General features: G+C 41.0%; 2 protein-coding genes across 8 annotated transcripts in view; both read right to left on the reverse strand.

Annotated features, from left to right (window-relative positions):
- The window catches only part of LOC311054890 (myocardin-related transcription factor A-like), a 65,968-nt gene extending 60,770 nt beyond the window's left edge, over positions 1–5,198 (reverse strand). For 4 of the 5 annotated variants that reach the window (XR_014601731.1, XR_014601732.1, XR_014601733.1 and 1 more), the window contains exons 1-2: positions 4,875–5,198; positions 173–348 (exon numbers count right to left, since the gene is read on the reverse strand). Coding sequence is in view for 1 of the 5 variants with exons in the window: in XM_084070890.1 (XP_083927016.1) it covers positions 173–311 (139 nt within the window). In the remaining 4 variants the exon portion in view is untranslated. Of the gene's footprint in view, positions 1–172; positions 349–1,820; positions 1,850–4,874 lie in introns of those variants that run through there. The other variant, XR_014601734.1, reaches the window with a different exon arrangement.
- Positions 5,199–6,698: 1,500 nt separating this feature from the next.
- On the reverse strand, positions 6,699–10,455 carry ccdc97 (coiled-coil domain containing 97). Of its 3 annotated transcripts, none has more exons than XM_084071590.1 (7): positions 10,124–10,455; positions 9,629–9,807; positions 9,147–9,306; positions 8,501–8,589; positions 7,788–7,974; positions 7,329–7,452; positions 6,699–6,928 (listed from the first exon to the last, which is right to left on the reverse strand). In XM_084071590.1, the coding sequence occupies exons 1-7, from the start codon at positions 10,164–10,166 to the stop codon at positions 6,778–6,780; spliced, it is 933 nt and encodes a 310-aa protein (XP_083927716.1). In that variant the 5' UTR covers positions 10,167–10,455; the 3' UTR covers positions 6,699–6,777. The 3 variants fall into 3 exon arrangements, with proteins under 3 accessions (XP_083927716.1, XP_083927715.1, XP_083927714.1); XM_084071589.1 differs by having other exon boundaries at positions 7,791–7,974; positions 9,629–9,817; XM_084071588.1 differs by having other exon boundaries at positions 9,629–9,817.
- Between the last annotated feature and the right edge of the window lie 831 nt (positions 10,456–11,286).

Below are 11,286 nucleotides of genomic sequence, written 5' to 3' on the forward strand. Positions count from 1 at the left end.
GTAGACATACATGGGGCATACATGCAGTAGGAGGAACGGCTTCCCCACAAAATATGGCGGCCACGATAACGCATCGCTCCAATGAACTGCAGCGGCCAATAAGGTATCTATGTTCTATAAGTTCTAATAAGTTCTCTATGCAGTGAAGGCCAGATGATTAGTGGTCACTCACCATTCTTCCTCTCTGTGATTGGCACCAGGCTAGGGGCTGGCTGCAGGGACAGCTCTTGCAGCTCATAGGCCACAGCCTCACTCTGAGGGCTGGGGGCGGAGTCATCTGATCCTGATCCGTCCCCTGACTGGGTCTCCATGGTTACCAGGGGGAGAGAGCGACACTAATGGACAGACCTAGGAAATGAACAAACACATACATAAGTTTGTATTTCTTCAAACTTTTATTTTTTGACTTTATCTTCATCTTTAATTTTTTGCGTTCAAAGAGTCCATGCATACACCAAACCCAGACACATAATATAGACACAATGCAAGATACACACCCACGCGAACACAGAAGATTATGTATTGTAATGCCAAAGTTCATAATAGGAGGATGATTCATTTTTATTTCATATGAAATCTTACATCAAAAGATCATCTGATGATCAATGCGTTATCATGACTACACAATGTAGTGCCTTCATGTGTTATATACTGTATATACATTATATTTCTTGCCTGAAACCAGATTTATGATTAGCCTAATTTGTTACAAGTAAATTATGTTCCCTTGCACAGTTGAAGGATACAATCAAATGAGAAAATGTTCCATATCTTGATATTTCATAAAATTACCATTCTGTTTCTGTCTCTACCTCAATCTCTCATATAAATCTCTCATAGTCAGATGCACACCATCTGTGTACCATATAGTAGAGCATACAGATGTGATGTGAGAGATACATGCAATCACACACTTTTACTGTTAGCCAATATAAAGTCATCCATTCCATTTAAACAAAACAAAATATATGTTTACATTTGGTTCACTGGGAGATTAGAAGGGAGGTTAAGATGAGGTGCACCATTACAAGTGTGTTCTTTTTCCTACTCATTCCACACAATCTTCATCCCTCTATCATCCCCTCTACACTGAACAATACAATCCCCAGTTACACACATCCTTCCTACTGCCATGCTATCTCTCCCTGCATCTCGCTCTGTCTTGAATGACCCATTGCTTGTTATGTGAGCCTGTAGTTAACGGCGAAGACATAACGGAGGTAACGGACACTACTGCGGTGTCTCTAACCCACAGTAAAGGCCCCCGCAGCTCTGTCGGCACGGCAACTCACCTCAAAACGGGAGAGTTCTTATAGCACCACTGTGCACAGAATGCAATGCAATGCAGGCATCGCCGTGGCAACTTGTTGCATAACTCCTGGCTTCCCAGGGAAGAAAGTTGTGGGCACGCTTTCACAAACCATCACATACACAGAGGCACGCACACGCACGCGCACGCCCACACCCACACCCACACCCACACCCACGAACAATTTATTCATGTCCACATAAAGGAGAGCATACAATATACACAAATATTAAAGGTACAGTTAAGTGTACATTCACAAAATCATGGCATGGGTATAAGTAACAGCGACTCCGTCCATATGTAGTGGCTGCCAATTATAGCAGAGACAGCACAATACTTTGCCAGCCTTTTTGCCTCCTTTTTGGGCATCCCAAGTTGTTGACACCCTCTAACAACCAGTCTGTGGGTATGCCCTAGGCTACCAAATATAAAAATAAATAGTCTGCACCTATAGCATTTACTATTATGATGTGGAGGCACTGATACAGTATAGAGCAACATCTAAACTAACCTGGCCTGGTATCGGGCGGACTGATGGCGTGGATTCACGTATACCATTCACACACGTGTGAGTGGATCCGCATTGTCGGTTTGGCTAGTGCCAGGCAAACCCTAACCCCTAATTAGCAATGTCTCTAACTACCCCCAAGACACAGCGGGGGCCTCGGTCGGGTCGCCTGGAGTAGGGTGTCTGTTGCAAGACCTGAAACACCCAATGACTCCAGGTAACAACACTGATGATGTGTCCAAGTGTGTGCACCAGTTGATGTTTTATTAACAACAACAACAACAAAAATAACTAAGATTACGGTGCTTCCTACATGATATGGTAATGATACTTTCACCTCAAGTAATGATTTTGTGAAAGACTGCATTATCAGTTCCTTCTACAAAGCGAATTGCCCTAGATGTAGTCTTAGCCTATATTGTATATATATAGTTTATATCTTTCTCATCTATCTATATATTTTCATAAATTACTGTTGAAATATTCCTTAATACTGTTGCTTTTCAGTGTAATATATAAAAGTATATTATGAAGCATTCACAATACGAATAATATTTGGCATATAGGCCTACCCCTCCCTCCTCGTTTGCAGAATGACTACTGACACTGTATTGGGTTGGACTTCCATTTCACTTCTCTAACAGCTTCTCAGGACATTTATTTTATGCAAACGTGGATATAGAGGTTCTCTTACAGTAACTGTTTCGCGGTGAGCAGCTCCAATAGAACATAGAACATAGAACAATAGAACAGTGGCGTTCCCAGGAATTACATTTAGGGCAAGCGAGATGTCTCTCCAGTCCAAAGTATGTGTGTGGTCACGTGGTGGCAGCAACCTGAGATTTAATACAGAAATCAAAATCATAGCACATACAGAGATTCAGCCCTTCTCCTCTTCTCTGCCCATCTGTTCTGTCAATCTGAACTCCATCCATGTCAAATAAGAGATTTTTTACACCGGCATTCATTATTGTCCGAGGTTTTCCAACTGAGGGCCAGATTATCAGTTATGAGTTAAGCTCCTGGTTCGAGGACGACACAACCCACACTGGTCTAATCTCAAATGGATACAAGTCTGCCTAAAGTGGGAGGTTGAGCATGTGGCTTCCTGGTGTAGCCAGAACAACTTGGAACTCACTGCTCGATGCTGGTGGACTTCAGGAAGAGCGCAACCCCAACACCGCCCCTCTCATCCTGTCACTCCTCACTGTGGACTGTAAAGTCATTCAAATTCCTGGGGGCAATATCCTTGTGACACGTGAATATAGTTATATATAGTTTTTTATTTCCCCCCCCCTGAGGCAGGGAGGCTAATTAACAATGCCCAGTGCCTCTCAAGGACAGCGTGAATGTACATCAAGAGAAAGTACATCATATGTTCGCTGCCATGAGAACTGATCCGATGCCCTTGGCTCCAGCTGTCCTCTCATCTCCTAGAAACATAGTAGTGGCCCATCCTGCCTTCATGTAGTAGCACTGTAGTAGTGTAGTGGTAGTGTCTCTGGCTTACCTCACACCAATTGAAAACATACAGTACATGTGTAGTACACACACCAGATGACAGAACATAAGGCTGCCTGGTGTTCAAGAAATTATTGGTTTGATTTGACACGGCATACATATGGGCTTACGTTATAATTATTATATTCCTGGTAAGTTGGTAACAGTATGTTCAGTCAGTGTTACTTTAACTCTTAGACTGTAAAGACACAGAGTGTGTAAAGAACTAGTGCTAATGTCGGATGTCTGCTGTAAACGCCTACTAGTCAGTCAAGCTGTAGTAGGGATGCACCGATTGGGAGATTCTGGGCTGATACCGATGTTCATAACAATTGGCCAATACCTTGGCAGCAACAAAAATATCTGCACATATCCCCCCCATAGTTTGGCCTTTGGGTTAGACAATTTAGACAAGACAAGTTAGTCTATGGTCAGGTTAGTCTATATGATGTCCAAGATATGCTGCTGAAAGTGTCTAAACAGAGATACAGGAATTACCACCCAAGGAAAATGTTGATGCTGGGCAAATCTGTTTACACACACACACACACACACACACACACACACACACACACACACACACACACACACACACATTTAATGGTCCCCAGAGGTCTCAGCCAGGGCCCACTGTACCTCTGGGGAAGTACATACATCCCAACCTATAGACACTTTCAGCTGTAGTTCTTTACCAGGCTTTTAACCTGTCCATGGTTCGTCTATGGACAGACATATTAAGAGTTTGATAAATGGATAGCAGATATTCAAGCATAGCTCACAATGCATCACAGCCACAGTGAGCTTGTAGATCTGCTATTTTTGTGCAGGTGCACAACTAAGTATAAATCAACCAACCCAACCCAACACTTAACCCCTAAATCTAACCTCTAAAGTTCTAATCCAATTCCTAACCCCAACCTACATTTTTCCTACTTGCTAATTAATTAATTATGAAACATTTAGGTTGGGGTCATAACAAATATTTCAATTAAACAAATTAAACAACAATTTCTCTTGTGAGGAGAGGACCATGAAAATGATTATTTCAATGTCTATTCCTCTAAATATACTATTGTGTTTGTGGGGACATTTGGCCCTCACGTAATAAGTACACACACACACACAAAGTTACGTGCTCAAAGAAAAACTGATCCAATCCGGATGCTTTGCCAACAACTCTGATGCCTGAGTGAGTGATGATGATGATCCGGGGGCAGGGATTTAAAAATAAAATGAGTCCATAAAACCCACTTCTGGGCAGAATGATAACTTGGGAGTCCCTATAATCCTACTACTGCATAGCTTTATATATGCCTTGTAGTCCTATAACCTACATTGCGTTTGTGTATGAAACTGCTAAGCTCTGGTGCAGTATAGAAGTAGCTGTCAAAACGGCACTTCAGCAAACACAAGAGGCTATGAGAGCACCTTGCACTCGCATAGATGCGAGTGCAAGGTGCTCTCATAGCCTCTTGTTACTTGTGTGTTTGCTACAGTGCACGTGCCGTTTTGACAGCTAGCAGGTCAGCTGGAGGTTGTTATAATGCAAAAACGTACCTTGGTATTATCTTGACGCCCATTATGGTCTTGACGCGCTGTAGAGAAGCTAAAGCTAACTGTCAACTAAATAGTCTTGACTGTGTGTTCCCCTCGGCAGACAGCAGTCACGCCTCTTCAGTACGGAGGCAGTATATGCACCCGCTGAACTTGGGCTGCGAATTAAAACGTTTTGTTACTAAATACTATCCATGGTGACAGACAGTCAGACAGAAGTCAGCAATGATTTAAAAGAAAGGGGGGGGAAAGATTGTATTTGGTCTTTCTTTATGTTGATAATATATATATATATATATATACCTATTCAACCGAGCGACCGAAAGTTTCGCTGGGTAGCTGTCTAAATTCCTAAAAATAGATCTACACCAGTGTTGCCAGATTTTGCGAGAGAAACGAGCAAACTGGTCTATGAAAACAAGCCCAAAAGAAGCAACTGGCCATATGGCAATTTAAAAATAGCCTACAACAAGCTTGTAGATCTGCTATTTTCCAATGAAATCTAGTAATTTTGGATTTTTTTTGAAAAATGTTAACAACACAAATCCTGTTCTGTGGCACAACGTATTTTCAGATGGGGGGGGGGGGGGTCTGCATCCAAAAATATGTAATACTTTGGGGGTCCTTGACATGAAAATGTTTGAGAAACAGTGGTTTAAACAACATTTTAAGTTGTTTAAACAACATTTTGTGTTGTTTAAACCAGTATTTCTAAAACAAGCCCAAATAAGCAACTACACTTTAGAAACAAGCCCCCAAAAACCGCAGCCCACAAATACCAATATTTTCAAACTTCACAGAAAAACAAGCCCAACGTCGCTTATAATAAGCGGACATGGCAACACTGATCTACACGCACTGATGGCACGACCCGAATCTACGTGCGCGCTGCTGCTGGAGTCAAGACAAGATCCCATTCCTGGCAGGACAGGCGGGCCGCGGTCGTGTTGTGATTGGTTACCTGGTTGTCCGGCAACAAATTATTTTGAGCAGATAAGAGTGTTGACAGTGTATAAGTTTGGGCTGAACTCGCAGTCGCAGCTAAATAAAAACTGGAGTTTTTATTCCTGCATATTTTATGCAGAAAATACTGTCTCATCAAGCTGCCGCTGTAACAATCTTAATTTATATAAAAGTTATCACCAGAGTATTGTACTATCCATGACCATGGATTCTTTTAAGATATCACCAGATGATTATTCCAGACGGAAAGGTCGGCACCAAAACACTCTGTATTCCACCAAACTGGTTATCAACTAGCCACTCACAGTGCGATCATCCCTTCGAGCAATAGGGTACTAGCGCTACAAACCCGAATCGTGCTGCTAATGCTGAGGATTTCTCATTCCCTAGAATGGCTGATATTACATAATACATATAGGCTACATTTAATCGCGGTGGCAATAAAAGTTGCAGCGCTGCATGATGTGATACTAACCCAATAATTATTTGCTGCGACTTGGGGTCAGCTATTGTAATCTAGTTTAATATCCATTTGAAATTTCTGGAAGAAACCATGTGTTTGTTTAGCAAAATATCTCCACTTTTCACACGAGCTTCAGAATTGGACAATTACTAATGAGACAAAACAGCACCATCTGCTGGACAACTGCGAGACATTCCACATACAACAACATTCCAATAATTAAATGTGCAATGTAAACTACCAGGGAATTTGGTTCTAAGCCTAGTGTGGTTCGATGTTTAGCCTAACTGGCTGAATGAACACACCTGTGTTTAATATCTGTTTTGTTGAGGCTGTTGTGAATGAGTATCACACAGAATTGTTATTAATAGCCATTCATATATTTAGACAATAGTTAAAAATAGAAAAACACACTTCCTTTATTGTGTAGACAGTGGTATTTACAGTTAAATCACAGCAGTGTGTGTGAAACAATATATACTATTCTGCCATTTTATCATCTTCATCATCTTCCTGTTCATTTTCCTCTTCATCTTCTTCCTCTTCCTCATCATCATCATCAAAGTACTTATCCTCTGCATCTCTGCTCACTATGTCCAAGTTGTCATAATCAGGGTTCTCATCAACCTCACTGCAATATACATGCACACACACAGCCACCCAGACATACGCACACAAAATAAATATATGTATATTATCATTCAGTACACACTGTAAAAACATCTTGACAAAGTAGCCAGTCAGGGCCAATATACCAAACTATGTGAAAGTGCAGGATTTCTGCAAAATGTGTGGTGGTAATTGTCATGGTATTTTGCAATAACCTCCATAATCCTTCACTCAGTTTTGCTTTGCCTCAGTTCAGAGGCTGCTCACGTGTTGTGAAAACATCTGCTGTTAAGTAACTTAAAGCTAATTTACACACAATCCTTTCCTTTAAACAAAGGATTTGTGTGGTGTATTACCCGCCACTAATCCACAGAGCACCCCTTTGCTTGAAGTATAAGGTGTAAATGTCAATGATTGGTAACCTGTAGTTGAAATCCTTGTCTTTGCCGTCCAGGAAACGCTGGTGCATCTGGCTGACAAACTCCTCCTTGAGCATGGTCTTCTCCTGTGCGGTTGGCTCCCACTCCTCTTTTCCTGAAACATCGCCTGGGAACAAATAGACATTATCCCCGACTGATCCAATGGAAGAGGAGTAGAGTGTGAGAAGGGAGAGAAAGGGAAGAAGAGTTTGGCCACCCAATCCATCATCTAAGTTCACAGAGGATGATCCATGCTCTTACTGATGGAAAGAGAGAGGGATGGTACAAGCGAGTAAGTGAGACAAATTGAGAGGAGAGAGGTACACTTTGAGACAGAGAGAGAAAAGTTTTCCACTCAACATGCCTTCGGACCACTCCATTGCACCAAAGTTCAAATGACTATAAGTGCATCTTAGTGACCACAAAAAGTCTCGACAGCTCTGCAGAGTGTTCTGCTCTCACCATCATCATCTTCATCTTCCTCCTGTGTGGCCTCCTCTCTCTCCTGCTCCTCCTGCAATTGATTCTGTATCAGCCTCTCCTGGTAGGAGTTGAGGAGGAGGTGGGCCAGCCCTGCATTGCCTTCGCCTGGGCCCCCCACTTGTCCTTCTGCACCTCCCTGCATAGCCTCCTGAGAGCGTACCAGTAACTGTTGTGAAAGGTAAATGACAAGGCAGAATTAGCATATTGTGACATTAAGTACTGCAAGCCTTTATTTAGGCGTGTTAATTCTCCAAATAGACGGTTTGATTTGACTTTTGATTTTAATGTCACAGTTGAAAAATGTTCAAGGTTATGCCAGTGTTAGACGGTCTTGTTTTGTAAAGAAATATACCTTTTTCACAACAATGCAATAACTAATAATTCTAATTCTGTCATAATTGATAATTGATTCAGACTTGTGCCGGCTAATATTTATCAATACAAACACTACCAGTTGTAAAAAACAACACCACGTAATATATGTGTGAGCATAATACTAAAGTAAAGTAGCATGTCGTGTCCTTTTATGATTATGCACCAATGCAATGTTGAAAAAAAATCCTGTGCTTGTATATTAGGTAGAAAATGAAGCATTTCCAATTCAGGCAATTCACAAAAACAAAAGAAAACAACTCAACACAAGTAACACAAATAGAACTGATTAGAAATTGTGTAGAACAAAGTCATCCCACCTCATCATCTGTCAGATACTGGCCAATGTACTGCTCATACAGTAGGGGCTCCCTTGTGCGCATCTGCTCCTCACTAAAATACTGACCCTCTGGGAAAGGAGGGAGAGACAAAGGCAGAAAAACATAGAAAGATGACACTATACATGGTTGGTTGAGTGTATTATTATCTGATCTTTTGTTTTGCCATTTCTGCTTACTTTTTTATAGTGATAGTGAGAGAGACAGGAATGGTGGGAGAGAGAGGGGATATGAAATGAAGTAAAGTGCCTAGGATCAAACTCAAACCCAGGCCGGCTGCAAGAAGTACTCATTTATGTGGTATATGTGGTCTTATCAGGTGATCTTGCCCCCCAGAGTTGATTATTTTTACAGTGTGGCTTAAGGTCAAGACACCTAGAACAGGGTCTGTCTGTCTGTCTGTCTGTCTGTCTGTATATATTGTCTGGATTTTCCTGTTATTAAGGACATTGCATGTACTGAGGATCTAAAATTGTGGACACACAAACATCATGTTGAGGATCCTCGGGCTTCGCCACTGGACCATCAGAGAAGCTATTCGAATGAATGAATGACACTTAGGCTATCATTCTTTTGATCCTATTAGAATAATAATAATAAATATGAACATATTCTCAGGAACCCTTACCCCTCTGGAGGGCCCTGAGTGCAGCATAGCGCTGGTTTCGGACCCTGGTCTTGTCTGCGTGTCCAACAGCCCGTCTCTGTATCACTCTGCAGTAGTGCTGGGCCCGCGAATCAGACCGGAGATGAGAGAATGCCTCCAGATTCTTGGGCTTCAGGTGAGCCTGGAAAAATGGAAGAGCAGAACTATTGGACACAACTTTTGTGATTGAGGATTTTTTAACAAGACTGCAGAAATTTAGAAGCAGAAATTTGGGTCACGCTCTGTTTCAGAATAAGCTCAGCATGAATGTTATTTCTTTAGTTTTATGTCCATCTGTCAGGTGCCTACTACTTACTAAACTTAAGTTTGCTTGCACACAAAAACAGATCTACACTACTCCTCAATCTCTCTTTTCATCTCACTCAGATACACAGAAATACTCTTTCACTCTCACAAACACACGAGTTCATATACTGTGTTGCACACATATAATTGAGCCCTACCTGATACCTCTCCAGGAACACCAGGGGTCTGCTCTGATATTGCTTCAGCAGCTCCTCTCTGCGCTCCTCTATTGTCAGCTCAGCATCCCCTATCTGCTGGCTCTTCACCATGCACCCACTAACAGCCACTGCCTCCAACATAGCGCTCGCACTGCTGGAGACAGCCTGAAGGACACCATCTGAGGTATGCTTGGATAGAAGGGAACACAATGAAGCAAAATTGAGTGGGAAATCAATGGAAGAAAATGGGTGAAATAGTCATGCTCTTGTCAAAGTATCTTGACCTGTGAAAATGTATCCCTATGGGCAAGGGAACTCCTATGGTACCACATCAATACAGCATGGAACTGTGGACAAAATCTTATCCAACGATAACAAAATATAAAAAGTGTTGGGTCTGAGAGTCTAAATCTCATCAAATGGTGGTCCGTGGCTCAAACGCATACAAATGCGAATAAATAATCGTTAATAACGGTAGACTCACACCCATCTCACCTGCTTGTTCTGCTGTGGTGCTCTGATGTATGTAAAGTCGCATCCTAGAGGCCGTGTGTTCGAGTCTACTGGTTCAACGACGGTCATTGTGGGCCTGTCACTGCTCTCATGTGAACTAGGCGGTGTAGCTGGAGGCTCGATCTCACCCCACATACTGGGAAGCTGATAGTTAACCACTGTACCTAATGTTAACAATTCTAATCTTCTAACGACACAATGTTAAAGTCAACATGTTGTCGAAAAAGTTAATTCATTACGTATGTTTAGTGAGTTGAATGTTTTTTTTTTACGAGAGCATCACTCGGAATAAATGCCAAAACGCCGCCATATTGGTCCGGTCTTGTTATTGTTCCCCCTCCTCGTGAGTGACTTGCCAATGGTTCCGCTGAAAAACGATTTCTATTTTCTCGTCTATTTCTGAGTGTCAATTTACATACAATTTAAGCAACAACCCATGACAGTAGTAAATAATAATAATAATAATAATAATAATAATAATAATGATAATAATAATAATACAAAAATAAATGTAATAATAATAATAATAATGCATTGTTTATAGGCAATAGTATTCTCCTATTCTCGTTATCGTATTATTGTTTGTCTTTAAATGTTTCAATTAATTAAATACACAGGACCCCAAATGAAACAAGCCATAGTGCTTTCTTGGGTTAATCCTTTTAGCATTCTTTTGTATGGAACTGTATCTCTGTGTTTTTTTGCAAACTGTTAATAAAGTATTAAATCAATCAATCAATCAATCAATCAAACAAACAATCAATCAAACAATCAATCAATCAATATCCAACAATCACCAAGCCAATTAGAATTGCACTACACTGTGCCAGTCTAATAGATAATAATAGTATCTATTATCTATCTAATTATTATCATAATATACATAATGTGGAAAACAACATAGTGATTTGGCTATTAGTTAATGACATGACCATTTGCCGGTTTGTGTGATTTGCCTGTGATAATGTAAAATAGCATGATAAATTACAGGAGTGATAATGGAATAATCTATGAATACATTCAGAAATGAACTACCAGCACAACACTGGAAAACAGTGTATGAAGAAGATGATACTGGTGGTCTATTAAAAATGAAAATATTCAAATTGTTGTAATATAATGATTGGCAAACCTTGCCCACTAAA

Source organism: Gymnoscopelus microlampas (genome assembly GCF_963454915.1).
Source record: "Gymnoscopelus microlampas genome assembly, chromosome: 11".
Lineage (NCBI taxonomy): Eukaryota > Metazoa > Chordata > Actinopteri > Myctophiformes > Myctophidae > Gymnoscopelus > Gymnoscopelus microlampas.

Coding starts and splice junctions, on each gene's coding strand:
- ccdc97 (XM_084071588.1), bottom strand. CDS start 10,276: ATGTGGGGTGAGATCGAGCCTCCAGCTACACCGCCTAGTTCACATGAG. Junction 7,453..7,787: donor GGAAGATGAAGATGATGATG/GTGAGAGCAGAA, acceptor ATTTGTTCCCAG/GCGATGTTTCAGGAAAAGAG. Junction 6,929..7,328: donor GACAAGGATTTCAACTACAG/GTTACCAATCAT, acceptor TGTATATTGCAG/TGAGGTTGATGAGAACCCTG.